Raw genomic sequence first — 24647 nt, forward strand, 5'->3', positions numbered from 1 at the left:
ATGACACCAACCTAAGTGGTGTAGCTGATAATGCTTGAGGGAAGAGATGACATCCAGATGGACCTTGACAGACTTGAGGAGTGGGCCGATGTAAACCTTGTGAAGTTCAACAAGGCCAAATGGAACATCCTGCACCTTGGTTGGGGCCATGCCCAATTATCAATACAGACTGGGGGACGAAGGCATTGAGAGCAGTCCTGGAGAGAAAGACTTGGGGGTACTGGTGGATGAAAAATTGGACATGACCTGGCAGTGTACTCCTGCAACCCAGAAGGCAAATCCTATCTTGGGCTGCATCAAAAGGAGCATGGCCAGCAGGTCGAGGGAGGTGATTCTCCCCCTCTACTCTGCTCTGGTGTGACCCCCCCCTGGAGTCTTGTGTTCAGCTCTGGAGCCCTCAGTACAGGAAAGACATGGACCTGTTGGAGAGGGGCCAGAGGAGGCCACAAAAATTATCAGAGGGCTGGCACACCTCTGTTGTGAGGACAGGCTGAGAGAGTTGCGATTGTTCAGCCTGGAGAAGGCTTCAGGGAGACCTTATTGTGGCTTTCAATATGGAAAGGGGGCTTACAAGAAGGATGGAAAGAAACCTTCTACGAAGGCCTGCAGTGACACGACATAGGGCACGGTTTTAAACTGAGAAAGGGTAAATATAGGTTAAATGTAAGGAGTAAATTATTCACAATAATAGTAGTGAGACACTGGAATAGGTTGTCCAGAGAAGTTGTGGATGCCCCATCACTGGAAGTGTCCAAGGTCAGGTTGGATGGGGTTTGTAGCAACCTGGTCTAGTGAAAGATATCCCTGTCCATGGCAGGGGGTTGGATTAAACGATCTTTGAAGTTCCCTTCCAACCTGAACAATTTCTGTGATTATGTTATTCACTTATGTTATTGCTAAATGTCCTATAAATACTATGTAGGATTAACTTTTGCTCCACATACAACACATGCATGCACATCCTGTAGTTTTTCAACAGATTGCTGCGCCAGTGGCACTGGGGTCTATAGAGAGCAATCTGGGAATAAGATATGCATGTCCATAACTCTTATCTTGTAATTAATTTTCACCCTGAATTCGGGAAATATTATCACTAGATTTACAATATTCTCACACAACTCCAGCCTTCAGAAAGTTTTGTTTAAGCCCTTAATCTTGACTGTAGAGATCACACTACACCTACATTTCTACCTAGCAACGTGACTTCTACTGCTGGTGACTAAAATGTTATTTCTTCAGCAACTGTGGCAACTGATTACATAGAAGAAGCTGCGTTGGTACAATTATCAGGTAGCTAGATCATTTTAGCAAATACTTCTGAGGATGTGCACAAGTCTGCTCTGCCTTTTTGCCGGAGGTTGCAACTGCTCTAAGTGAGCTGCCAGAGCAGAACACGTGCCGTGGATCAGCACCTCCATTTCATAGCACAGCATCTTAAATTGTCGATGTAACTACGCACACCCCTGGGCATCTATTTCCTATTTCAAATGGCTGAGGCAAAGGCACTTTGCCTCTTCACAGAACTGTGATGTTTGGTGGTTACCTCCAGGAAAGGAGTGGTGACAAACAGTGGGAGATTGTAGAGGTTTACATCACCTCAGTTCTTTACTCTGTGATTATGAGTCAGAAGCCTCTACTTCTTTCAAATTTCTCCGCTATTGAGGAAAAAAACAAAGCCCAGCTGGAATTGCGAGGTCCAGCACAATGAATGCCCTCAAGACTGAGGGTTAAACACCCCAATCTAGGGTCAACCTGCAGGTATCCTGCACAATTCAGTGCAGGGTGTCTTCAGGAGAAGATATGAGGTGTGCAGCCACAGAGGTGAACCAGGCTGTGCCTTTACAGCATACCTGATACTGTTTAGACGAAATCCTGCCATACAGGGATTTATTCCCAGATTTGTTAAGTCTCAATGGCTGATGAACAGGTATGCAATCTGTGCAACAGAAAGAATGAAGGCTAAGTAAATTCTGTAGAGTAAAATTTCACTTGAAATCACTAATTAAGCTTCAAGTACCAATGTAGGAAGACTGAGGTACTGTGGAAGGAACCCAGTTTACTGTAGAAAGCTTTTTGCTACAGGGCACGGACTTGCAAACTGAATTTGTGGGAACAATCCCTTAAGAAAGTTTGATAGCTCCTTTTGCCTGGCAGGAGGAGGCATTTGGGTAACTTTTCTGTATCACTATGAAGTATCTTTGGTAATATTAACAGCACATCAGTCATAGCTGCATCATTCTCTCTCCCTTGTTTGAAAAAGTCTGTTATTTCCTTTGGTACATTTATGGCACTCTGATGTATCTTATTGTGCATTTCCACGTTGTATTGCTAACTTTTGTATACTCAGACAACATTTGACAAGTGAGACGATGTACAGGGGAAAACAGAGGGTTTTGTCACTGAGGGTTTTGTTACAAATACAGTTATCATTGGTTATCTTACCACCCAAAAGAAAAGTAATACATTTGCTAAATCCTTTGTTCTTTATGACCACCCAGAACCTTACGGAGGCTGGCAAAAGCTGCAAAAATTCAAGTAATAAAATTATCACAATATTTTAAAAAGAGTATGAGTACAAGTCTCCAGCTGGGTTCTGAACAAGCTTCAGATCTCACAGAGAGTGAGGATATAAAAGATGTGAAGAGAAATTTTTCTGATATGACAAAAGAGAATTCCTGTTTTTCTTTTGGTCTGGCAAAACCTACATATGTGAGGGACTTTACATATAAGTCTCTTAGTTTTCCATTGGTAGCATTAAAGGAGAAAAGGCAAAAAAAAGTGTCATTCAAAATAAAGAAATCTGATTTCTGATCTGTCAGCTACGGGTTGAGGATCTACTTGGCAACCGTATCAGGCCATCAGGCTCTAAGCATTAGCTAGAAAACTGTTCTTTACTGAGGTCTCTTTTAACCACGAATGTGAAAGCTTTCAGATATTCTTTCTTAAGGCAATTGCTTTCCCAAGAGCTACATGTCCACATCTTCCACTGATGCAAATGACAGTAGCAGAGTTGGACAGTTTTGACTTGGCTTCCTACAGCCTTAATCCTGGCTGTAGATGTTCCAATTTTAAAAATCCGTGCTCAGTTTTCTGCATCATTCTTCAGCATTGATTTATAAGACCAAATCAAAAAGCCAGAACAGTAATGTAAATCATAAATTTCTTAGGGAACAAAAAAATTCAAGATGTAGAAGACTGAACATTTGGCAGTTGAATAAAAGGGGATACAAACAGAGAAGACATTTCTGGAAGCACGGTTTGCTCTTCTCATTTATTATATAAGCTATTTTATTTCAATTTTTATTTCAATGTGTATACTTGGGAACACACTGACGTTTGAATTGTGTTTCTGGATGTTTCTTTCATCATCAGGCTCACAAACAACAAAACTGTGTACTGCAGGTCTTTAAAACTTTCAGCTATGGGTTATTGAGTAGACATTGCTGAGCGGACAACGTGGCATGTGTTATATAAACACAACTGAAGACTTTCTCAGATTCCAAGGACAACTGGAGACAGAACTTGGAGAAAACTATTTGTATTTCCCTTTATTAGTTTGTTTGTTTGTTTAATTATTTGTCTTATAAACAGCACTTGTCTATATGGTAGAAAAGAATCATAGAAGGAATCTGTCTGAGGATCTGCAAGTCATCTGAGGCATTACATATCTTAATGGAATACATAGGTTTGGTATAAGGTTTGGACTTAGCATGATACTCACAAAAGTATGTGTAAGTTGGTGTCATTTGGGTCCCCATGCTGTGGCTCGATCTGTCTCTTAATCAGGAGGAAACAAGACTTGTCCTCATCAAATATTTTTCTCCTGTATGTCCTTCTAGGATTTATGATCTCAGACATTCTCAATCCTGGAACCAAAGTTTTCTTTGAGTATTAGAAAAACATACTGTAGATAATGTTGAAAATATTATTGCTGCCTTCAGAGCAAGGCAGGAGAACCTTCTGAGGAATAAATCAGCTGAAACAGGAGTTAGAGGGTCAGACTACATAAGCAGAATGGCTTCTTTCAGAAGCAAAATATGCAAACTGTCACATATATACAAAAACTTGAAATCCCACTGCATATTCCAGGCACCTCCCTGAAACTATCACATGGGGAAGCGTCTTGAGCTTCACTAGTCCTTCAGAAACTGAAAGACAGATTTTCCCATTTCTTAGATCAAGCAGTACTTCACCTGCTTGATAGTGAAAAGCAAAGGAGGATTGCTGGTACTCAGGTGCTCTAGGCCAAGCCTGGTCCCAATTTAAGCCACTGAAACTTCCCATAAAGTGATGCAATTAAGCTGAAGTCTATCAAGAAATAAACATATCCCTCCCAGCCCCACCATCAACTCAGTGAAGATATCACGCAACGCCAAACCCTGCATTTATTTCCCACCCATAACATACGATTTGTCTTAAGCTCAGCACTTCTAGTCCTCCTCCATCAAACTTTTTTGTCAGTCTTTTTGCAGCTGAACCTATGCCTGGGACTGTCTGTGCCTTCAAATCGTTTTTGAGTTTCGTTTTTTCTTTTTTTTTTTTTTTCTGTGCCGTTTACCTGCCTTTACCACCGCCCCGTCCCGCTGCCAAGCCCGGCGTGGTGGCGTTTCTGACCCGAGGCCTCCGGCCCATTGACCCTCAGGCGCCCAGGCGGCCGGGACGAGGCCTCCCGGGGCCGCGGCCTCGCCTCGCCTCACCTCAGCCCGGCCCCGCCTCGCCCCCGGCTGCCGCTAGAGGGTCTCGGAGGCAGCGAAACGGGCGGTCCGGGCGACGCCAGGCACTGCACACGCTGGGGCCCCTCCCGCCCCACAGGTGGTGGAGACAGCACGGGGCGGGGGCAGCGGCCGGAGGGAAGCACCTCCCCCGGGTGCCCCCGCTCCCCCTCCGATGGCTCCCGCCGCGGCTGCCCCTTGACCTGCCCTCCATGTTGCCCGGCTTCCCCCCGCCCCGTCGCCCCCAGCGCTTAACTCTCCCCATCCCGGCCTCAGTCCGCAACAACGTAGGGAGGCTGGAGGAGCCCCCCCGCCTCTCCTCCCTTCCCCGGCCGGCACAGCGCGGCCCCCCGCCGCCTGGCACCGCGAAGGCGGGGCGTCCCTGGCCGAGGGCAGGCCGCAGCCGCCGGCTGCCCCATCGTCCCCCGCTGCCGCGGGGCAGGACCGGCGCGGCCGCCCTCCACCTGCTCGCCGCTTTTGTTTGGGGACGGGGCGGGGGAAGGAGAGGCGCGGCTGCCCCTGTGTGTGGCGGGGCAGTACGGTGCCGGTTGGACTTGGATCTGACGGGCACTCTCGCTGCCGCCTTTGTCTGGCGGCCGGCCCGGGGCTGCTCTCCCTTCCTCCTCCTCCTCGCCCGGGGGGATCGCGCTGCGGGGCTGCCCGCTTTTGGGGAGGGGCGAACGGCTCCCCTGCTGAGCAAGCCCGCGGTGGAAAGGGCGTTTCGTTCTCTTTTCGGGGCGAGAGGGAGGGAGGGAGGGAAGGAGGCGGGGGCGCCTCGCCGCCCTGCTGCCGGCGTCCCGCGTTGCTCGGCGGCGCCTGCCCCGCCGCTAAGTTGCCGCAAGTTGGAGCCGCCCCCCCTCCGTACCCGCCGCCGGGTGGTGGCCTCGGCGTGAGACAATACCGCGGGCTGCGGAGGAGGGGGAGGAGGGGGCGGGAGGGAGCAGCCCTCTCTCGCCGCCGATGGGGCCGGGCTGGACGGCGCTGCGGGGCGGGTAGGTGGCTCCGCGGGCTGCCGCCGGCTGGCGCGCACCGGGGAGCGGCCGGCAGAGGCAGGCGAGCCCCGGCCGTGACGGGCGCCGCTGGCGGCGCGGGGGCTCCATGGAAGACGTGGGGCTGCGGAGCGGACGGGAGCGGCTGGCGGGCAGCGACCCGCGGCTCGGCGCCGTGCTGGTGGAGCCGGTAGTGGTGATGGTGGAGCAGCGGGCAGCGGAGGGCTACAAGCTGGTGGAGGTGCTGCTGACCGGCGGAGCTCCCTGGGGCTTCACCCTGAAGGGCGGACGAGAGCACGGGGAGCCCCTCATCATCACCAAGGTGAGAGGCGCCGGGGGTCGGGGCGGGGGGGGTTGGTGTGGCGGCTCCGGCCGGCTCCATTTTGGCGTGCCCGCGGCGGTGACAGCCCGGCGGGGGGCAGCGGGCCTGCTCTGGCCGCACCGCCCGCCCTCAGCCCGGGGCGCACCGCGGGGCAGGGCGGCTGCGGTGCTGCCGCCGGCCCCAGCGCAGGTGCCGCCGGGCCGGCTCCGTGGCGGCCGTTAGCGCCCGGGGAGCGGGTGCCTGCGGTTTGGTGCTGGGGCAGCCCGGCACCGGTGGGCGCTGGGGGCAACAGGTTGGTTGTTGGGCGCAGGCAGCCTCGTAGCTCCGACCGCTGCTTCTGGGAGCTCTTATTCCCCGTTAGAAACCCGGTGCCATCGCTGCCGGCGCCGGTAACTGGCGGGGGGACCCCGCTGCTGCCAGCGCGGCCACGGACCCTGTGCTGGGCCCTTCCCTCCCTCCGGGCTCCTGGCGCAGAAGGGTATGGAGACTGAAACTCCCGGCTCTGAGGCTGAGTTTCCTCCGGTCCTCCTGCACTTGCAAATTAAAAATAATGAGGCTAACCTTTTGTATCTCCTTCCTTCTTCAAAGAAAGGTCTTGTGGATAGTGACTGAACCCGTGCTCCCAAGATAGGAAGACTCCTGAGCATATATGCACTTTATGCTTGTTTATTGTTTTTTTTTTTTTTTCCCTCATTGCCTTTTTTTTTTTTTTAATATGTCTTTGTATATTCACGGCTTTAATCTTAATGTAGTGGGTACGACTTAAAGAAATACATCACATTTCATCACATTTTCTAGAAGATGTTTTTCATCTTGATGTGTTTTAACTTAGGAACCCCCATCCTCAGTCATCATTGGGTTTTGCTGTTAAGACAGCTTTCTTGTTGCACAGTGAAAACACATTAAAATAGATCCATATGTAGTTGGAAAAAAAATCCACATTAGCAAAGCACATTTTGCCAAGATCTGTAGAAAAGATATACATGCTTTGTCTATGGGTCCTGTGGATTCTGCCAGTTCCTATTATAGAAGTTCACAGAGAGTGTCAAAGGTCAACAAGTCCTGTTTCATCCACAGCAGAAATTCTTCTAATCTTGTTTTTCAGCTGGTTTCATTGTGAGTTGTCCAGTTGGTTCCCTTCTCCCACCCTTGAACCAACTGCATTATGGACTTTCCAAGTTAAAACTTTTGAAACCATCTTTTTTCCAGATCTCCTCCCTACTGCTGTTTTTCAAAGAACAACAGTCAGTGTCAGAAGATGTATATGCTGAAAAAATGACTATTTGCCTTTTACTGGTGCCATGAATCACAGAATATCAAACCTGGCAGCGATCGAGGAAAGGAGAAATGAGCTATTTACTGTGTATCTACTGGCTATCAAGTACCAAATCATATAATTCCACCTTTTTGGTAATGGCTCATAAGTGCTACATCTACAGACTGATCGGTGATACTTATTCATAGTGTTACCTAGGTATTAAGTAACAGGCTTAAGTATTTGTGGCATGAGGATGTGGCTGTGGAATGTGGAGGGAAGTGTCTGAGGATGGGAACCTTGTAACTTGGGTCTGTTGCAAAGGAATAATTAAGCCACAGCATTGATATCTCCTGAAACGGTGCTGCTGGCTGGAAGTGAAATCTGTGTCTGCCGGTGCTGGCCTAGGAAGAAGACATGAGCTGGATCCTTGAGTCTAAATTTTAGAGTGTATTTTCATTTGCTGTTGTTGGATGCGAGTGTGTAGAACTAGTTTTGAAACCAGAGACTGGAGCTCATGTCCCACATGGCATCAGGACTCCAATCTGCAGAATCTTCCTTTTTGCTTGGCCCACGCATCTTGGTGTTTTGTTTTGTTTGTTTGTTTTTTCTGTGTTGCTTCTAGTGGTGGAAAGCTACTGGGAAGAATAATTTAGTACCAGATGGTTGAAACAGTCCCTTCTTGCAGCAGATGTAGGGTTTATCTCTTCTCAGCAGAAGAGAGCCCTGAACTCAAGTTACCCCCTTCCAGAGTGCACATGGGGATCGCCAGGATGCCCCAGGAGAGAAGTTGCTGCCTCACCTCTGCCTCTCCTCTCCCTTCTTGGGTAGGCTGGTGACTGCGCAGGGGGATCCAAGAAAACCCACTGGACCAAATTCTTCAGGATGCCTGAAGGTGCGGAAAAATTCCCGATTTTGTGGATTCAAGCTGCTTAAGTGTGAGCTGGCTATGGAGCTCCATCTCTCTCTAGTTCAGGGTGGCCCTGGGGAAGTGGGGAATGGATGACGCCAAGTGCCGCTTTTTGAGGAGAGGAATGTGACAAGGTGTTAAGGGAGTCTCAGATAGCAGCTACTTAAGGAGGATTTCTAAAATTCTGCCTGTCTCCTTGCTTACTGCTTTCTTGAAAGCAAGGTCAGCCTTTGAAGAAAGTTGCACCTTTATGTAGATGCTGGGAAGTCTGTGCTGTAAATATTTCCTGCTCTCCTTAGCATATACGGGACAACTGCCATTACTGTCTGAAAAACAGCGCCACAAAATGCTGCAATTGAAAAATTAGTGAGCGAGTGTACGTTGTTAATTTTGCAGTGATTTCTGTGTAGCACGCCTCTTGGGTGTCAGTTTCTCCGATTGTGTGGCTGTTTCACTTGCTGACAAGAAGGGATTTTTTTTGTAAGAGTTACCATAGTGAGAGTTCAGGGCAAGAAGAGCTGCAAATGTTATCTGGGAATTTATTAGCTGGAAGTCTAGTCAATTAAAACAAGAGTGTCCTTTGGTCCACCAAACTACCAATAATCAGGGAGGGGAAGGCATGCTAAAGAGAAGATGTGTCCAGCCTCCATGGGGGGATAAGCCTGTGCTCGGCCACCGGGATGTCCAAAGGGAAAGCGCTTTCCCCGGGGAGAGCTTGGCCCCGGTCACACTGCTGCTGCCCCGGGCTGAGCTCTGCCCTTGTGGGGAGTGCAGGCTTCCCTGCTTCATGATGGCATTTCTTTCTGTAACTGAAAATAGATTTGGAGGAATCGTCCTGAACCAGGTAGGTGGATTATCAAGTTCACCTGCCAGGCACAGGCCTTTTTTGTTTTGTTTTGTTTTTTTCTCTCTCACTTGCCCTTTCTGTTGTTTCTACAATAAACACAGAGAAGAATGGTGCGTGATAGAGCTTGCTCGATCTCCAAACATAGCTGGTCTTCTAAAACTTGCACTACCCACGTGCAAGTGGTGTTGCTAACATTGAAGAAAAAAAGTCTTTTAACGTTGCCGTGTTGCTTAGTATTATTTTTATAATGTCCCTTTAAAAAAAAATGCTTTACATTTTTTCTGATCTCTGCATGTATGCTAACATTCCAAACAAAATTGCCCAAAGGCAGCTTGTTCTTGCCTAATTTGACATCTTGAAAGAAAGGACTTGCTTTTTATAGCAACATGTGTGTTTCAACAGAAGGTGAAATGACAACTTTGAGGACTTGAATTAGAAGTCTCACAAGCCTCAGTTTGTTCTTTCCTCTATTTAAAGGAACAAACTCTGAAGAGGGAGATCTTACTGGAAGTAATGAAAATGAAAAGTCAAGGTGCACAAGTGTGAATCTTGTGAAAATCTCCCATAGCTGCATTATCTTGATTACTTTTACTTTAAAATGACTCTTATCTGAGATGCGCAACTTGTAGTGTCAGCCACAGCATTGATTGTGGGTGATGGATACAAAGTCATTTTACGTCCTGTACTAACAATATCTTTAGGAACACTGAAGTTATTCGGCAGTCAACATTATCCTTATTACATTAATAAATATGAAAATGTTATAATTTATTCAAGAAAGACAGATGTATCATTTAAATAATTCCTCTTTAGCATCAGCTTTACAAGGGCCTTCAGCCATACCTCCTCAAGCTATGATCTCATTGCAAGCTAATCAAGGCTGGGCTTGGCGGGTATTTCGGCAAGATTTCCAAGTGAAACCTGGACTGTTGCAAGAAGTTTTGTTGTTGATTTAGTAGATAAAGGTCTTGTCTCCTGAATGAATCAGTGCTGAATTCATGCCCCAGCTGGAGGTGCTGTCTTTCAAGAAGAAGCCATATCAGACAGATTCCAAATCTTTGCTTATTTCTCTTTATTTACTTGTGTTTTCCTAATGTGATCCTGTCTATAGTTAGGTGTGAATTGTAATTTTTTTTAAGCTAATAATTGTTTAAATTGTATCAAGTTGTATACTGCAACAATACAGGGGGAATCTTTAATGGTGCTGTATACAAATGAATCAAAAATACATTTTCAAACATAAATACCAGTTGCCTCCCTCAAGTTAGATGTCTGAGGTGAGTTGCATTGCTCGTAGACATTAACTGTTCTTAAACTTGGCTGTTAAGCTTGATGTCTAGAAAACCAGCATCCTGTGAAATTACCAACCACTTCAACATAAATGCAATCGTTTCTGTAAACAGCTGATTTATAAGTTATTAGAAGCCATTGTTCCATGGCTGAGAGAGTTCTAATCTAGTTCTCCATCTCCTGACAAATTTCATTCACTTCCTTCAGCTCTAGAAAGATAATACATGGAGGAGTATTCATTCTGTTTTTTATCCATATTATCTTGGTCATCAAAAACAAGCAAAATTACTGACCTGTATGGGCCATAATTTGAACATGGATCTTAACCAGCAATTTTAAAAGAGTGTATCAAATCACATTCTCTATTTCATTTGAAACCTTTATTCAGCTTCTCAAGTTATAAGAGTGGTTTATTTGGGAAAGATTGGTCTGAGTCGGACCTTTTATTTGTGCTGTTAAATTGAATATTTGAGAAATTTTAGGAAATATTTACATATTAGGATGAATGTTTTAGGATTAAAATAGTATCATGTAGCTATTTGTCTTTTTTTCCTTGTCAACTATGTTAAAATGTGAGTTTTTTTCAGTGCTACAGAAACTCTTTTGAGTGGTGTTTACCTTTGTATCTGGTTGCTGGATCTGAGGTCTCTCTTGTTGGAAGACAGGAGCTGGTTTGCTTTGATGCAAGAAGATACTATTGCTTTTTACTTTGGGAAGCTGTCTGATGATGATGATGATGAAGGGAATGCGCTCAAATTTTAGCACTTTAATGGCTGTTGAATGAGGTCTTCATTGTGACTGCTAATTTACTCACAGAATGGAGCCCACCACGCTCATATATGGTGTAAGTGGCCTGGCTGTGGAAATCTGAAGCTTAGGAGAGCTTATTTTTGGCAAGAACATTAACAGTTGAAATGCCACCAGTAATGGAAATTGCATTTTAAAGCTATCTCAGATATTGCTACGTGTGATCTATACGACCTGTGCATGGAGTTAATATGAGAGGGTGGGTTAAAAGGTTTGTGACTCAAGAAGTCAAGTTACATGTTTAGAGGTCAACAGTGTGAGAGTGCAATTTAAGAAATGGTGAGTGTGCACTTGGAGTCCTGAAACAGCACTTTTCCTTTGTGCATTTCACGTTACATTTCAAGACAAAAATCCTCCTGAGGAGGAGTCAGAATGCTGTGTTTAAAACCAGAACTAAGAAACTTACAACAAGCAAGCTTCTAACTTTTGGAAATACGCATTGCTTTCAAATTGCTTGTTTTTCTCTCCTCTGCATTTCCCCCTTCCAGCTACTTATGCAAAAACTGTCAAAAATATAATTTTTTTTTGTTTAAAATAAAATACAAAAAAACCATGTCTGTGGGAGAGGAACAGGTGTGTTTTGTGGGGATAGTTACTGCAATAGGAGTTAGCTGGCTTGCCTGTTTGAATGTTTATTAGTTTAGTCTATTTAAAGGACAATTTAAACTTCTCTTCTTAGTGTCTGTTGCTATTTTTCAGTGTGAATTTTTGATTCTGGCATAGGCATTAGCATAAAAATAAAACAGCAGCAAGAGACCTCTAGTTATTGCTTGCTGTTATCCAGAGGGTTGCCCATAATGACATTTATTACCTAGTTATTCATCATGTCCATTATGATTGTGTGGTGTGTTTATGTTTAGTGGGTGGGTTGGTTGGTTGTTGTTGTTTTTGGGGTTTTTTTTGTTTGCTTGGTTGTTGAGTTTTGGTTTGGTTTGTTTTTTCTAAGGAAAAAACAATGTGGGCTTGTGTGGTGTTCATGCATGTGCTACACAAGCTTTACTCAACAGGCTGTCCATATTTTTTACCTGTAGACGCTGATTCATTGTATGTTCTCCCGCTTAATGAATATTTAAAGTATGGGAGTGTGGAAAGAACAAAACAAATGGGAAGTAAAACCTGGTCATGAATAGATTAGAGAAAACAACTGTTTAGTAGTAACCAAGCCAATATTACGTCATATACGTGAGCCTTTTTCTTCTTGAGGGGAGCCATTTGTGTTTAGTCTTCTTATGAGTTTGTAATCCATATAGAAAATACCAAATATTTATATGGATCTAGTTTCTATGGGTCACTTTATTACAGAATTTTGAGACGGGTCACAGCTATTAAGCAGGTTTTTTTACTTGCTGTGCATTTAAGACATACAGTGCATGAAGAGTTTCCCAGAGAGGTAAAGTAAAAATTGGCACAATTATGTTGCAACTTCATCCATTTAGTCTATGCAGACTTGCTTTCTATTGTCTGTGTTTTAAGCCTGTTTGATATAAGGTCAATCGAAGGTTTTTTAATATATACATAAAGAAAAATATTGATGCCTCTCTGTAAAACTTATGAAATTCTTTCTCAGTTTTTGCTTTTGTGATTTTTTTTTTGGAGGGGGGGAGCGAACAGGGTTGGCTTATCTTTAAGATAAGAAACAGATATGAAAGCTTTCTAATACTACGTAGCAGAATATTTTCAGTTTCTTAAAGGTTATGCAGGAGGTATGCTGTGCTGTCACCATTTCCACACCTCTTCCCCCAGAATATTATCACCACTCTGGGTAACTAAATGCTTTTTGTTTAAATGCGTTCATTCAGTGATAGAAAATGTCTACAAAGTTCAGAACTGTAACCAGTTTTTAAATTCAACTTAATGTACTTGTGGAATGTGTTTGTGCCCTTCATATATGGTTGGACTCGATGATCTTGGGGGTCTCTCCCAACCGAAACAATTCTATATGTGCTTTGCCTAGCAGAAGACTTTTGGTGGTGTTCACCTAAACTTAAGCTAGAAGTTTTAACAGAAGTAGGTATTTTTGGAAAGTAATACATAGTGTTTAAATTAGACGTGACTTAAGCGCTCTGAATTGCTTTCTGAAGGTGCCTGCCATTTGCTGCCAACTGTGTTGAGAAGCTAGGAAACCTGTGGCTCCTCAGCGCATACCTAGATGCCTACGTAGATACCTCTAGTCAGATGAAATATACTCTATCAAGATTGTTGTCTGCGTATTTGCAATGTGTGTGGCTATACCTAAAACTGTTGGAAAAGTGTTTATTTCTCTGATTGTACTTTGTTTCTGAACATCACAATAATTTAGGTTTTCAGTCTGATTTATCTAACTGATCAGGGGAGAGTTGTAACGTAGGTTACAAGGACGACCACACTGTTTGTGAAGTTCCTTCCCCTCCCTGTAAGTTAATACAGTATCAGTATTCAGTCTCTAATTAATTCAGTGCATTCTTGGTAAGCACAGGTCAGGTCAGGAGGACAGATAAGAGAATGGCTTCTGCGATGCAACAAGTTATTGGGGGATCTTTTTCGTGGCCTTTGCATGTACCTGAGGGTCACTGTGGAGTACCGAACTCCCCAGGGCAGAAAGAGCCGACTAGGAAATGCTGGAAATGCAGCAAACTGGTGCTTTGAGAAACTAAATAGCTTTTGTCAGGTACACAATTCTTGGGTCAGCTCTTAAAGTGGAAACAGATGGAGTAGGGTGTTTGACGACAGAAAAGAGGTGGTTATTTCAAAGTTCTTTTGAACGTGGATGAAACGGCAAAATCAACTGAAAGCTTTAAGCTGTTCAGGCAAAGGCACATTGAGCCTTCCTCTAGTTGGCACTGAGGAGAAGGCTTCATGTCCAGTGTCCTGTACTTTTCCTGCCTCACCCCTTAGAGAAAGGAAGCCTTCCCCTCTGCCACCAACCCTGCTCTCTCCTCCTTTAACTCTCCGTCCCCATTTCTAAATTATTAGATTCTTTGAGATATTTAAACTCTTCTACTTACTTACCCACATCTGTCAACTCATGATATATCGGTTAGGAATCATGTTGTCACATTTTTAGATACAGGATTTCTGAAGAATTGTACTTAGTCAAGAGGTTTTTGAAGGATGTAGTGGCACATTGTTCAAGGATGGTATGAAGGGCAAAAATAGTCGCAGTGAGACTGGAAGCTGGAAGTAAGGAATACATGGGGAACTCTGTTGTGGTGCTTGAGAGGCTGTATCCCTTTGGATAGCTAGTAACAGTGCCATTTCATCTGTTCTTGCAGTCATTTTTTTTAGCTGAATGGCCTTTTAGAAGGAAGAGGGATCCCGATCGAGGGTTCTCTTGTTATCGTGAATATAGGTGGCCTTATCTGATGAGCTCTTTGTTCCAGGTTCTTAGCTGTTCTGTCAGTCATGTTTCTGAGATCTAGACAATTTCTGTACTCACAGCAGTCCAGTCCTTTGCTGTATGTTTGTATCATCTACAGCAACAGGGTGTTTAATGTACTTGCAATAGTGGAGGGGCAGCTCTCTCTGAGCAGTTTGGCAGAGATTGTAAGAATGCTCTTGCTCATGTGTGAAGTTGGATTGAATTAGGCTTTGAAACTGTAGCATAACCTGATGAAATGAATTCAGAGCTTTTTTTTTTAATGGAAATGCATGAATTTCCTTCTAAGTTGTGCTTTTTCTTTTGAATGAAAAAGATCCAAGTGTTAGTGAAACTAACTTGAAACAAAATCCAGAGGCTTTTAAAATGTCCAGACACATGAATTTTTGAGTAGCAAGGTCTTCATCCTCCATCCTTCCATTATATTGTCTCTCTAGTGGACTTCCAGTCAAGTCTGAATAGCTGAAGTAGGGAAAGATCTGTCAATGAGGAGCATGAGACTACAATAAGTTTGTTCAAAAGTGAAGCACAGGTATTTAACTGCTGTACTTAAAACTGCAACGTCAGTACCTTTGCTTTTCAGTAAAATAGACAATTGTTCTCATAATACCTCCACAAAGCTATAAAAACAGATTATTTTGGATTTTCTCTGTCTCTTGAGCTAGAACATGTTTGTTATATGCTTGCTTTGAAAGCTTCCAGCATAAACTATGAAACAAAGCAGTCTCTCCCAGTTTTCCAAATATATCTAAGCTAGTCTACATTCTTTAGGAAATAAACCTCTGATTCGATTCAGTGAATATTGTAAAAAAATACTGTTAGGTGGTAACAATGCTTTATTTGGAATGTGTATTTTTCAGTAATCTTTTAGGATAGTATCATAGAAACATGATTTCATGGTAAAGGAAGCAAAACACTTCCTACACAGTATCAGTTAGTCATCATTGTGTTAATTTTGTTAAACAAATTAGAAGCAAAAATGAGTTTGTGGGTGTCTAGTTGGCTGATAACTGATATAACAAATTCTCCACCTCCTGATGAGTATTTGGATTCTGGATAATGAAATAATTACAATTGCTTACTTTCCTCTGCAACTACATATTTTGCTGATCCAGAAGAAAGGAGGACATTAGATTGGCACTAGAGCTGTTTTCAGTTGTCTCCTTTTTTTTTTTTTTAAATGGAATAGCAAAGCGTCCATTTCATGGTTATTCATTTAAATAAAAGAAAGATGGAAACATACTATGTTGATGTAAGGTAGTGTTTTGTTAGGTGTTTATATGTGGGAAGAATTCTAAGATGATAGCAAGGAAAACTTGAAGCTTTATGTATCTGTTAAGTATTATTAATATTTAGAATAGTTAAGATTTAAGAAAAAAGTACATTTTCAAAATCAGGTTTTATAAACAATTTGTAATCCGTTTCTTGCAGGACTGTTTTGGTGAGATGCATTTATTTCTAAATATAAAGGCTTATGTGAAGTTAAAAAGCGTGTCTTGTTCTGAGGCTGGAAAATGTTATATACATACTGGACTACTGGACTCTCTTAAATGCAGCTCTAATTTCTATTTTTCAAAAAATTGGTAGGGTGAAACTTGAAAGCTCTAAGGTGTTTTTTTCCCCCTTTAAAACTGTGTTCTCAGTATGTGCAAGAACATTTGTATTTCCTGTTCTTGTTCTTTCCCCCTGTTTTGTAAAGGGTAAAACCCAACAATTTGCTCCCTTGCTTATAAAACTTAAGCTACAATGATTTATTAGCAAAATATATATATATTTTTTTTCTACAGTCTTTATCTTCTGGGAACTTGATGTTTTTCCTAACTGCTGGGGGAGATTGCTATCGAGAGCAGGGAAGGGAAGAGGGCTGCGCCATTCCTGACACTTTGGAGACCTGAGGAGTTTCTGTGATTGCTCAATCTGATGTTAGGGAGGGGTGTAAAGCAAGTCTTTTGTTGCTCAACTGAATTTCTTCCGTCTGATTAAGGAAATTGTCATCTTAAAAAAAAAAAAAAAAAGAAAAGGCAGCTGTGGCCTGTTATGTCAAAGGTGTAGGTGATTAAAATGTGAGGGTGGAGAGGGCATGTGGTGGTTTGGTTCCAAGAAGCCAGTGATGAGTCTGACTTTGCAAAGTTTCAGCACAGAACCCTGTGAGAAGCAAGGAACTGGAAATGTTAGTGAATTGGAAACTGAGAGATCTGCTATATTAACGACCTCCTTTGCAACAGGTTGCTTGTGTACCTCTTTGGGGTTGTATGGCATTTTTGCCTCCATGTCTGGTGCTGAACAGGACTAACAGTATTTCCCAACTTCACAGAAGTCTCTTTCTTATGAAACAGACCTGACACAGGAACTCAGAACCCAAATATATGGAAACTCTAGGAACACACAGAGTTGTCTTAAAGGGCTGGAGCAAATTCTTCTTTGCAACAGAAAAAAATGCCTTACACTTGTGTATCTCCAGTGTTCATAATAAATAATGTACTGAAGTGTACAATTAGATCTCTTTTCACAAAATTAAACCCAGTACCTACCCAAAATGCATAGATGCTCTCAGTGTCTCAGTAAAATAGAAGAGATGAATGGAGTGAGATGAACTGTCAGCACCTGAAAGAGAGGGGAAAAAAACCCTATAATGTGTATTTCTTATATGAGAGGTCAACCAGACATTTGAATCTGTGAGATTTGAAACATTTGTTAGCAATAAAGCTTCATAAGGAAATATATTTTTGTAGCCAAAACACATGTCCTTGCTGACCACTTTAATTTCCTTCAGTTTCTGATCACTATGACTTACTTGCAGCTTCTTGATAGAAATATACTGCCAGTAGCTTGAGGACTGATGGTGAACTTAGGGTTCACTATCAACCAAGGCCATAACCTAGGTACAAGTTTCAGCAGAATGAAGAGAGCACATTTGTGTTTTCTTCTGACTGCAGACAAACTTAAAAACTTAATTTCTTCATCTGCACGTCACCAGCACTAATTGGAGGCTGTTGTTTGCTCCAATATATTGTATGAATGATTGGTACAGCCACCCCACTTTTCAACCTAAAGATGTTTGGCTAGTATGGACTCTCTATCCTAAATCCAGTGCCGCAAACAGTAGGTCTTTAGCAACCTAGTTCATTTTGCTGAAAGTTGACTGGGTAAGTGTTGCATGAGCAATTTAATTAGCTGATTAGAGGGAGTGGAGATGAGCAGCAGGGAGTGGCAACATCGTGGTATACAGTCACACGCCCCGCAGAGACTTGCAGGCTGTAGTCCAGCTGACTTCCAGTGAAAATTAATGTGAAGTATGGAAATCATTTTAGAAGATAAGACATAAGCATTTACTACTTTTGAATTTTCATTAATGAGCAGTCTGAATCCAGACCTGTACTCTTTCTTCATCTCACGATTTCAAAAAATGTGTTGAGTCTTCTGAGGACAAAATGGACATAACTGTTTTTAAGATCAGAGTAAAAAGAAAACAGTTTTGCTTGTTTTATTTTTTTTTGCTACCAAAAATTCTTCCATTTGAACATCTGGGAGAGCGTGTTCACTAAATCAACACAATATTAACTCATGACACATTAGGATAGAATCACAGAATCATAAAATGGTTTGTGTTAGAAGGGACATTAAAGATCATCTGGTTCCAACTCCCCTACCATGGGCAGTGACACCTTGCACTAGACCAGATTGCTGAAAGGCCCATCCAACCTGGCCTTGAAATCTCCCAGAGATGGGGCATCCTCACCTTCTCTGGGCAGCCTGTTCCTGTGCCTCACCACCCTCGTGGTAAAGAATTTCTTCCTTCTATCTAGTCTAAATCTATTCTCTTTCAGTTTAAAGCCATTATCTTGTGTCCTGTCACTACAGGTCCTGGTAAAAAGTCCCTCTCCATCTTTCTTGTAGGCTCCCTTTAGGTACTGAAAGGCTGCTGTAAGGTCTTCCCAGACCCTTTTCCAGGCTGAACAAGCCCAGCTCTCTCAGCCTGTCCTCACAGCAGAGCTGTTCCAGCCCTCTGATCATTTTTGTGGCCCCCTCTGGACCCTTTCCATCAGGTCCATGTCTTTCTTATGTTGGGGGCCTTGGAGCTGAACACAGTAACAATCTCTTTATCTAAAGGCTTGGAATTTTCTGGGATATATGATTGATGCTGGCTGCAGTTTGTTACAGCCAGCTTTCTCCTCTGAGTTCTAGAGATGTTTCTGTGAGGATGTTTTTGTGCAGCTTGTTTTGATATTGAATACAAATTGGCTACATACCTTTTAATAACATAATCCTAGGGACTATTATTTTTTAAAAATGTTTTTGAACTTAGGGCTGTTTTCTTTTAGATTTATGATCTGTTTAACTGTTTTGTAGCAGTACCAGTGGTAATTTAACTACTTCTCGGTCACTGGAAATCTGCATTTAGATCTAGACGGTTACAAAACATTTCAAGGAAAATTTTTCATGGACATGTTTGACTCTGTTAATAATAAGAGTGGCTTCCACCTTCTAAAATACAGTTGCAGTCAGTGTCCTGAAAAGCAGCTCCTCTCCACCCCCCAAAACGAATCAGTCTTTAGGCACTGGACAGTAATTCTTATTTGCAGTAAAATCAATGAGAAGAAGGAGAAAGCATGTTATTTGGCTGTGAAGTCTGGCATGTTATCATGTGTGGTTGTAAGGAGTGTGGCCTAGGGTTGTATGTGTAACACTTAATTTCAGAAGCCTTAAATCATTCTACAGTGATTTGGTCTGTACATTTTATATTTTTGTAATAGGTTTTGTGTTTGTTTGCTTTAATAGTTTTTCTTAGAGAAGACGAAAGAAATGTGACATCCTAGTGATGTCCATGTAGTTTATTTCCAACTGAACTGCAATTTTATAAACTAACAGGAGCAGTGATAGGTGGTCGTTTCCTGTGGGAGTCAACACTAGAAGGTGACCAGGGTACTTTGCCCACCAGGTTTAGGTTTCTCCGCTGCCAAAGGTATGTTTGTATTCAAAAACTCAGTCTCTAGGTTCTGGAGGGAGTGTGTTGTAGTTGCCTCTTCTTTCCAGGGCTTGGTCCCAGCCTTTTTGGATTTCCTTTAACCTGTTCCAGTTTTATTTCATTCTTACCTCAAGTATTTATCTTGTATCATTGTCCTCATCCGAGTGGTTCTGGATTCAATTGAACAGAGAAAATCTTCTTTCTTTACCAGTTTCTCTTGCTCTGCTATTTCTACCCCTAGCTCCAGATCTGGTTTTGCCTTTTTCAGCCAGGTGCAGTTTGGCTTATGTGGCCTCCTTCCCTTTTCCTTGGCACATCTCAGCTTAAAGCCCCAAGCCTACAAAAGTTCAGCATGGACAGTCTCCTCACAGGACTTGCAGTTGATTGAGACTTCTAATAGCTGGATGCTTTCAAAGGTGTTTAACTGGAGCAACATAAGGCATATATGCACATAGGTGACCATGTGTGCATTCTGGGTGCTGTCAGATTGCTGCTTTTACTGAAGCAGGGGTCAGTAGAGTGTTTCAAATTAGTTGGCAGGTTTTCTTTTTAACATAAGCATTTATTTGTTTGTTTCTTGGTACTGAATGAAGCATTTCAGTTTAGATTTGAGAAGACTGAAGGTTTGAGGCTAATGTGCACAATGGAAAGTTTCTGCCTAACTAATTGAAGCATGGCAAGTTCATCAACCACTGAATGAAAATAGGATCTCAGAATCATTTTGGTTGAAAGAGACCCTTAAGATGATAATGTCCAACCATAACACTAGCACTAAACAATTTCCTCATCTATGGGAACAACTTTAATTAGTGAAGTGGCTAATATGGTTAGTTACTGAAATGAAGATGAGGACATAATACGATTTTTGTCAAACTGTGGCTTAGATACTACTTTATTAGAAAGGTTTAATATGGAAATAAGTTATATCTTTCTGTTGCTCTTATTTGCTTTGGAACTTATGGTACAATGAAAAGGAAGTCAGGAGCTTGCAGGAAGAACAGTGATTTTTGTTTTTGTATTTGAAGTTAATCAGTTTGGTTTTTTAATTCAAAGCCAGAGTACACATAACAGACTGTGACCTGAAAAAGTCTCCTGTGAATATTGGTGTGCAACAGAGCACATTGTTTTTTCTCTGCCTCTGTGACTCATGCAGCTAAGATGTCTCATCCAGCTCTGGTTTTGAAGAGTGTCTAGCAAGGTTAGTGGATGTTTTGTAGTATTTGATGACAGTTGTCCAGGTGATGATTAAATTGTAGCAAAGCACCAGAAGAATGTGTCTCCTTTCTGAGATATTCTGAGAGTTATTTCCCTTTCCAATTAGGCTGTGAGTTGAGGCAGAAGGAGAATGATGTAGTAGTTACACATTATAAAAAGCAGAACTAGCTTTAATGTCCAGTGACAGAAAAGGAATTTTCCATTCTTGAGCACATATTATTCAAAGCTTGCAGTTTTGGAAGGAAAGCAGAAACACCTTATGACCTCCAGCACATTCCAGGGTTTTGGTTTTGAGGCTGTGTGTTTTGTTGGTGTGTTTTTTGTTGGTGGTGGTGGTAGTGTTTTTGTTGGTTTGTTTTGGGCTGTTTTTGTGACAGGTTCAGCTGCATTTTTTCCTTATTTGATTTATGTTCACAGAGCCATTTAGTGAACTGACCAGAATTCTGGTGATGGATGCCAGTTTCTTCAAGAGTAGAGTTTCAAGGTTATATAATTACAATTACATTTCAGAGTTCCTAAGTGTTAGTTGCTGGATGCTGGACCTCAATCTCAAAGCACTAGGGGAAAAAAACAAAACAAAACAACTCCCACAAAACCAACCAACCAACAACAACAAATCCCTGTAAGCCATATCTCTGTTACATCACTTTTTGTTGTAATGCAGTGCAAGTTGTACACAGGTGATGAAGACTCTCTTAAAAGACAAGAAGAGACTAAGATGTTTGATAGGCAACCATGTGAAGTTTAAGATGCAGTGCCATCATGAAAAAGGGAGAATGCAGTTTGGGTGTTACAAACAAAGGTGTAGTCACCATAAATAGGTGGGGTTTTTAATCTGGTGCATGGCAGTTGGCACAGGCTTCCAGTTTGTTAAGAGGATATTGAAAAATTGGGTAGGGTGCTGGAAAGTGGCATAACAGTTACTTAAAAACTGGCAAAAGAAAGTTTACTCAAGGACATTGAAACACAGACCAAAATTCAGTAGATTTGCAATCTAACAAACATGAAGACTTGCAGTGTTCGAAAGAACAGTAACAGTTTCTAACCTTAAGAGCAAAGTTCCAAGGCATATTGCCTAATGTTTTCTGTTGCTTGGTGGGTTTTTTTGAAAGATACTTGCTTAATGTAAAATAAGTTGTTGAGCTCAGTATCAATGTAACTGGAGGAAAGCAGATCAGAAATACAGCTGATAGATCCTTTTAGTATTTTCTCTGTTCACAGGTACTTATTTTCTGAAGAAACAGAAATTAATGTTGGGATTTCAAACCAAAAAAGCCTTGAGTTGTATGATGGCGGAGTAAATGCTAGCAAATTGTATGATCTGTAATCTATAAAGCCGTTAATTAGTTGCAGAGGAACTGAACAGTGAAACTTTTGACTGATACCGTTGAGGTTAAGTACAGGAAGAAAAGTGTTTTGTTTTGTATTGCATTGAGTTTGAAGGATACTCAGTGGAAAATATGTGGCTTTGTTGGTAGTTAAACACAGCTTTGAATCCCTGTTTTTCCATGATCATAAGATTGTTTATATAAGATATGAGATCAGATCTTACTCTGAGATAGTACAGTATTTTCATTTATCAGTTAAACTCCAGATGACTTTTGAGATTAGAGTGGGTAGTGTTGGAATTTTTTCAGTCATGCCTTATGTTTTATCCCTGTTTTATTTTTTTGAAGGACAACAATTTCTTCAGTATTTCTGGAGATCGCTGAGACTGCTTAGATATAGGTTATAATTAAATGATTCTACTTAATGTCATATCTCTGTATAATGTTTCTGCATTTTGTGTCATTTCCTGCTCTTGTCAGTGACTCTTAATCTTTAGTGTTGTGTTAGTGTTTGGAGGTAAAGCTTTCTTTGCAGGTTTTTCTCTGAGGTGTAGAAAATCCTCACATCTGCTCATTATCTTTTCAAAGGGCCCATCTTAGCAGTGAAAGTAAGCTCCTTAAAATATTTAGGGTTGAAAACAAAGTGGTATTTATTTCTTAGTTAGCAATCCCTAGTTTTCTGTTGGTGCACATCCACTTGTTTGTATCTATCAAGCATTTCATTTCAGCTTTTGAGTTCAAATTATTTCCAGATCTTAGAAAATTACCTATATAATAATGATGATGATAAATTCCCTTTGAAAAACAGATGCCTAAAAAATGCTGACATTTGGTTCAACATCCAGGGAAAAAAAAAAGAAATCTCTCTTTGTCTGCCTTTGGCTCTGTCAGCCGTGGGATTTTTCCTGTGCCATTGTTACTGATTTATCTTCTGGTGTTCCTTGGAAAAAATTAGAAAAACACATTGCATATTGAAAACAATAGAACTGCATACATAAGGATGAGCTTGTATGTGTTGCATTGCCACCAGCTTTTTTCACCTGCAGAGCAGCTTCATCTTAACTCCTTGAAACATGTTGGCAGAGAGTTCAACTAAGATACTGCAAGTAGTGACATGGCACTAGGAAGAAATATTTGAAGTAGACTTAATAACAGTGCAATAATGTACTGGGTATTGCTCAAAGGCAAGCTAAACAAACATTGCTTAGGGGATTGCATAGTACAAGCAGACCATCTGTTTTTTTGAAAACTAGATATGGTTCTTGTGGTTCATGTGCACCTGATGTCAAATGTTGTCTCTCTTTTCTGCCAGCAGTATATATTCAGAGTGGAAAATACCTCTAGAGCCGTTTGCTTCTTAATATTGACAAATATTAAGTAACCATTTTTGTGAGACCGGATGGCTACTATCACTTAAGCAAAATGGCCAAAAATGCGTGGAAGCAATCTCTGACATGGTAACATTCATTAGCTTGCAAGTGTTGACTCAACTTTGAGACTTGCATTGAAGTTGTTACTGATATTAGCGTCAGACTTGATTATGGATTTGAACCTTTGTGCAACTACTTTCTGGCCTCTTGCAACTAGTTGACTATGTCTGCTAGTGGTGGCTCCACATTTTCCTAAGAATTGTCAAGTACATAAGTAACCGTGCAGCGTAAGACACGGCATTCTGAAAGATGGAAATCCCATAAGAAAACGTGTGCAACACACCACATGTTCTTGGGTGATGTGAAATGTATATCCCTTTAGCAAAACAAGATATAGCCCTTCCACGCCTATGGACAGCCCATGTGGATCATAAAATAAACAGAAGGATTAAAGCAGAAGGTTGTCCACTTTCACTTCGTTTAAGCAATGTAGTCTCTAGTCTGTCAGCTTCACGTTGAAAATTAAACAAGAAATGCTTGAAGAAAATGTTTAAGTGCTTTGTTCTGTTAATATATGTTTTGAAGGTGGAAGTGTACATTTCTTCAGCTTGAGTCTGAGCTGTACCACTGGAACTGGTAACAAGAAATTTCAATTTGTTCTGTTGAATCCATCCAGATTCCTTTCTGAGCGGAATCTGCTTGCCTACCAGGACAAAAACATGCTGCTTCAAGAATACAATAGCAAGCTTTTTGAAATTTTACGAATATGTATCTTCTTGAAGGTGAAAACCAGTTCCCTCCTCTTGAAAATGCTCAGGCATACAGCTGTGGGGTTCGGGGTGCTGCACCATGCTTCAGCGTGCTTAAGGACAGTCCCATGAATTACTTCTGGGTGGAGAGCTGAGAGGGTGTGCAGCAGCACTGGAGGTAATGACACAAGATCACAATAGCAGCAATTTGTGGTTATCTCAGTGACTGTATCAGTTTTGTGCTCATAATTCTCACACGGTGAACTTCCTAAGGGAGCCTGTGTCACCCTGCTGTACTGCCGCTGTGTCACAACCCAGCTGGAGCCAGCTTTGTGACTCCTCGTGCGTGGGAGACATATGAAGGCACAGTTTCTGGTTGCTTTGGAGTTTCTGGGCTTCACCCTTGATGAGGAAAACATCTTCGTCTTGCCAATCAAAGATTTTGATCAAGGACTAAACACTTTTTTTTCCTGATTTGCAGCAGTCTGTGCGTAATGATCGTTGCAGGAACATTTATGCATATTCGCAGAGA

The 24647-nt window shown here is 42.2% G+C and overlaps 1 protein-coding gene across 1 annotated transcript in view; it reads left to right on the forward strand.

Annotated features, from left to right (window-relative positions):
• Nucleotides 1-5756: 5756 nt before the first annotated feature.
• SHROOM2 (shroom family member 2) overlaps nt 5757-24647 on the forward strand; it is a 126472-nt gene continuing 107581 nt past the window's right edge. The window contains exon 1 of the mRNA XM_082075977.1: nt 5757-6023. Coding sequence (XP_081932103.1) covers nt 5811-6023 — 213 coding nt within the window. The 5' untranslated portion in view covers nt 5757-5810. The remainder of the gene's footprint in view (nt 6024-24647) is intronic.

Source organism: Streptopelia decaocto (assembly GCF_964273445.1).
Source record: "Streptopelia decaocto genome assembly, chromosome: 1".
In the NCBI taxonomy this organism is placed as follows: domain Eukaryota; kingdom Metazoa; phylum Chordata; class Aves; order Columbiformes; family Columbidae; genus Streptopelia; species Streptopelia decaocto.